Source organism: Mustelus asterias, unplaced genomic scaffold (assembly GCF_964213995.1).
Source record: "Mustelus asterias unplaced genomic scaffold, sMusAst1.hap1.1 HAP1_SCAFFOLD_1708, whole genome shotgun sequence".
NCBI lineage: Eukaryota > Metazoa > Chordata > Chondrichthyes > Carcharhiniformes > Triakidae > Mustelus > Mustelus asterias.
Genome location: NW_027591653.1, coordinates 74,117 through 79,364, shown reverse-complemented (window position 1 = coordinate 79,364; position 5,248 = coordinate 74,117). Strand labels below are relative to the sequence as shown.

Genomic DNA, 5,248 nt, shown 5'->3' with positions numbered 1-5,248 from the left:
GAGTGAATGATGGACCCCGCGATGCCTGAAGGACCGCCTCCTGTTGACGAGATGCCAGTCGCCATGAGTCCCAATGCTGCCTCTGCCATGCCCTCTGACCCATCCCGGCCCCACCGCTGCCACTCCTGCCCCAAGTCCTTCCGCTACCCCTCCCAGCTGGCACTCCACCAGCGCCGACACCTCCGCCAGAAAGTCTTCGGCTGTCCCGAGTGTGCCGAGCGATTCAGTTCGCGGCTGGAGCTGTCTGGTCACCGGCGTTGGCACGAGCAGCAGGGGGGCCCCTGGCGCTGCTTGGTGTGCGGCAAGGAGTTTGCCAAAGCACGCTCCCTGTCTGACCACCGGCGGCTGCACACGGCAGAGCGGCACTACCGCTGTCAGCTGTGCGGCAAGGCCTTCCTGTACCCGTCTCAGCTCGCCAAGCACCGGCACGCGCACACTGGCGAACGCCCCTGTAAGTGCCCCGTCTGCGGCAAGGGATTCTCTGTCCTCTCTGTGTTGCAGCGTCACCAGCTGATCCACACCGGCGAACGGCCTTACCCCTGCCCCGACTGTGGCAAAGCCTTCAGCCAGTCCTCCCACCTGAAGACCCACCGGCGGCTGCACACCGGTGAGAGGCCCTACCCCTGCAGCCTGTGTGGCAAGGCCTTCCGCGCAGCCTCCACCCTCGCCAAGCACCTGGTGGCACACTCCCGGCCCGGTCCTCACCGCTGCGACTCCTGTGGCAAAGAGTTTGCCCGGCTGGACTCGCTGCGGGCGCACGAGCGGACCCACACGGCTCCCGGACGTCCCCTGCCGTGCCGGCTATGTGAGCGCAGCTTCCCGTACCCCTCGCTGCTCCGTGCCCACGAGCGTTCCCACGGCGGCGGGCAGCCACGCCTGTACCAGTGCAGCTACTGCCCGCGGGCCTTCCCTTACCCCTCGCAGCTGGCCATGCACCAGCGCACCCACACTGGCGAGAGGCCCTTTCGCTGCAGCTTGTGTGGGAAAGGTTTCACCGTGCCCTCAAAGCTGCGCTCCCACCAGCACGTGCACACCGGCGACAAGCCCTTCAAGTGTACGGCCTGTGGAAAAGGCTTCACCCAGTCCTCGGCCCTGCTGAGGCACCAGCACACGCACACCGGCGAGCGGCTCTACCGCTGTGGCGAGTGCGGCCGCTCCTTCAGCCAGTCCTCCCACCTCAAAGCCCACCAGCGGACGCACGGGGGCTCCGGGGCCCCAGGACGCACCTCCTCCCTGCCCCCGGCTGAAGGCGGCCCCTTCATCTGCACGGCCTGTGGCCGGGGCTTCAGCCGTTTCCGCTCGGTGGCAGCCCACCGCTGCCGGGAGGGGCCCCAGCCAGCCCTGCACCAATGCGGCTACTGCCCGCGGGCATTCCGCTACCCCTCGCAGCTAACCCTGCACCAGAGGGTGCACACGGGTGAGCGCCCCTTCGCCTGCAGCCTCTGCGGCAAGGCCTTTGCCGTGCCCTCCAAACTGCGGGCCCACCAGCTCACCCACACCGGCGAGCGCCCTTTCCGCTGTACGGCCTGCGGCAAAGGCTTCACCCAGTCCTCGGCCCTGCTGCGGCACCAGCACACGCACACGGGCGAGGGGCGCGGGCACCGGTGCGGGGGCTGTGCCAGGGCTTTCCGCTGGCCTGCCCACCTGCGGGCCCACCAACAGCAGGCGACGGCAGGTAGCACCTGTGCCCAGGCGCAGGCCCCCGAGGAGAAACCCTGCCAGTGCCCACACTGCCCCAAGCGTTTCCGCTACCCCTCACAGCTGGCCCTCCACCGGGCAGTGCACACAGGCGAGCGACCCTTCCCCTGCGGCACCTGCGGCCGCGCCTTCGCCTCCTCCTCCAAGCTGGGGGCACACCAGAGGCTGCGGCATGGAGCTGGCCAGCAGACCCCGGGCCTGGGGCGGCCCAGGAAGCAGCAGCGGGCCTCGGACGGGAGTCCAGGGGAGGAGCAGGCCCCGGGGGAGGAGGGGGAGGCCTCCGATCAGGCTGAAGCCCCCATGCCCCGTTCCCACCAGTGCCAGTTCTGTCCCAAGGCCTTCCTGTACCCGTCTCGCCTGGCATTGCATCAGCGCATCCACACGGGGGAGAGGCCTTTCCAGTGCGGCCTGTGCCGGAAAGGCTTTGCCGTCTCCTCGGCCTTGCTGCGGCACCGGCTGATCCATGCGGGCGAGCGTCCCTATGAGTGCGGCGAGTGTGGTAAAGCTTTCACCCAGTCCTCTCACCTGAAGACGCACCAACGGCTCCATACGGCACCCCGCCCCCCTCCCCCCTTCCAGTGCAGCCTCTGTGGCCGGGCCTTCCGGGCCCAGAGTGGCCTGGACAAACACCAGGCCAGCCACCGCCAGGAGGGGGCAGTGGGCCAGGCCAGAGGCCGCCGCCGCAGGCTGCAGCCGGGTGAAAAGCCCCACCAGTGCCCCGAGTGCCCCCGGGCCTTCCGCTACCCGTCCCAGCTGCGTGCCCATGCCAGGGCCCACGCCGGGGACACCCAGGGCCGCCGGCAGCAGCCCCCCCCGCCCCAGCACCAGTGCCCGCTCTGCAACAAGCTCTTCCGCTACCCATCGCAGGCTGCCAAGCACCGCCTGGCCCACACCGGCGAGAGGCCCTGCGTCTGCGGCCTGTGCGGGAAGGCCTTTGCTGTATCCTCGGCCCTGCGGCGTCACCGGCTCACCCACACCGGCGAGAGGCCATACCGCTGCGGCGAGTGTGGCAGGGCCTTCACCCAGTCCTCCCATCTCAAGACCCATCGGCAGCGAGTCCACCACCAGCCCCCTGGGGCCCAAGGCCAAGAACCAGCTCAAAACCGAACCCAGGGAGGGAGCCCAACCCCCAGCAGAATCCGGGGATCAGATTGAGGCCTGGCTCAGACCCAAGGCCGAACCCAGGCCCGAGGTGCAGCCCAAGAGCGAGCCAGGCCTTCCCCTGACTGCCCTGCTGGGGGGTGAGCAGCCCCTTTCTCTCTCTGCCGCCCTCCCCGGGGTGGAACCTCTCTCCCCTTTCCCCGGGCAGGAGCAGAACCTCAGCCTCGCCGAGTTCTTCGACAGGCCCCTGTCCACTGCCCCCTCACTCACTGACCTTGCCTGAACGGGGCCTTCTCTGAACTCATTAACGGGGAGGGGGAATCTCTCTCTCCTGCCTTAGCTCCTGGGATCAGTTCCCCTGAGTCTGATTGCAGTCGCTGGCTGCTGTAACGCTGCCCCCATGTTGCATTTCTCCTGCCCACTCTCAGGCCTGGGTGGATCAATCCGGAATCCTGCTCCCACTCCCTGTCCCCAAGCTCAGTCGCGGCTGGGTGGGAGGGACCTGGACCCCAGGCCGGACAGTGGAGGCCACACATTGGCAGGGCAAGTGAGCTCAAGGCAGCTGCCTGTCTCCAGGGACCCTGAAGCAGCTCAGTCCCCCCCCCCCCCCCACCGCCCCCACCCCCCGAGGAGGAGGAGAATGGAGGTTGCTGGGGTTTTGGAATGGAGACTAGTGCGGCTCTCTCTCTCTCTGTCCTTACCGGCGTGTGGGGGGGTGGTGTGGTTAGTGAAGCTGATAGCCTCTTCCCCCCGCCCATCCGCCCCCCTCCCCTCCGCCCCCCCCCTTCCCCTGCCCCCCCCTCCCCTCCGCCCCCCTCCCCCCCGCCTCTCCCCCCCCCTTCCCCTCCGACCCCCTCCCCTCCGCCTCTCCCCCCCCCTCCCCCCCGCCTCTCCCCCCCCTCCCCTCCCCTCCGCCCCCCCCCCCCTCCGCCTCTCCCCCCCCCCCCCCCCTCCCCTCCGCCCCTCCCCCTCCCCCTCTCCCTCCCCAGGTCCCTCAACAAACTCACAACACCTAAGGAAACACTGCAGAGAAAGAGACTGCAGACCTAATCACACAGCAGAGAGAGAGCGGGGAAACGGAGCGAGCGACTGAGCAGAGACGGAGAGAGCGACTGCGCGGAGACGGAGAGAGCGACTGCGCGGAGACGGAGAGAGCGACTGCGCGGAGATGGAGAGAGCGACTGAGCGGAGATGGAGAGAGCGACTGCGCGGAGACGGAGAGAGCGACTGAGCGGAGATGGAGAGAGCGACTGAGCGGAGACGGAGAGAGCGACTGCGCGGAGATGGAGAGAGTGACTGAGCGGAGATGGAGAGAGTGACTGAGCGGAGACGGAGAGAGCGACTGAGCGGAGACGGAGAGAGTGACTGAGCGGAGATGGAGAGAGCGACTGCGCAGAGATGGAGAGAGTGACTGCGCGGAGATGGAGAGAGTGACTGAGCGGAGATGGAGAGAGCGACTGAGCGGAGATGGAGAGAGCGACTGAGCGGAGATGGAGAGAGCGACTGAGCGGAGATGGAGAGAGCGACTGAGCAGAGATGGAGAGAGCGACTGCGCGGAGACGGAGAGAGCGACTGCGCGGAGACGGAGAGAGCGACTGAGCGGAGATGGAGAGAGTGACTGAGCGGAGACGGAGAGAGCGACTGAGCGGAGACGGAGAGAGCGACTGAGCGGAGATGGAGAGAGCGACTGAGCGGAGATGGAGAGAGCGACTGCGCAGAGATGGAGAGAGTGACTGAGCGGAGATGGAGAGAGTGACTGAGCGGAGATGGAGAGAGCGACTGAGCGGAGATGGAGAGAGCGACTGAGCGGAGATGGAGAGAGCGACTGCGCAGAGATGGAGAGAGTGACTGAGCGGAGACGGAGAGAGCGACTGCGCGGAGATGGAGAGAGTGACTGAGCGGAGATGGAGAAAGCGACTGCGTGGAGATGGAGAGAGTGACTGCGCAGAGATGGAGAGAGTGACTGAGCGGAGACGGAGAGAGCGACTGCGCGGAGATGGAGAGAGTGACTGAGCGGAGATGGAGAAAGCGACTGCGTGGAGATGGAGAGAGTGACTGAGCGGAGATGGAGAAAGCGACTGAGCGGAGATGGAGAGAGCGACTGAGCGGAGATGGAGAGAGCGACTGCGCGGAGACGGGGAGAGTGACTGCGGAGAGACACTGGAGAGAGAGATAGACTGCAGACCTCACCTCATTGTGGAGAGACACTGTGGAGAGAGAGAGCGACTGCGGAGAGACGGAGGGAGGGAGAGAGAGTGACTGCAGACTCAGTGCACCATGGACTATGTTGCGACACTGGAGAGAGAGAGAGGAAGTACGGACCTCAGTATACCATGGACACCGAGCCCCCCCCAATGCCGTTCCCGTTCCACCCACTGTGTCGGGTCTTTAGGTTTGGGGATCACTCACTGCTGAAGAAACTCGTATTCTCTCTCTCTCCCTATACATA

At 66.6% G+C, this 5,248-nt stretch overlaps 1 protein-coding gene across 1 annotated transcript; it reads left to right on the top strand.

Moving 5' to 3' along the window:
- The first annotated feature begins 6 nt into the window (after positions 1 to 6).
- On the top strand, positions 7 to 3,586 carry LOC144488610 (uncharacterized). The gene has a single exon (XM_078206670.1). The coding sequence runs from the start codon at positions 7 to 9 to the stop codon at positions 2,851 to 2,853; it is 2,847 nt and encodes a 948-aa protein (XP_078062796.1). The 3' UTR covers positions 2,854 to 3,586.
- The last annotated feature ends 1,662 nt before the right edge of the window (positions 3,587 to 5,248 follow it).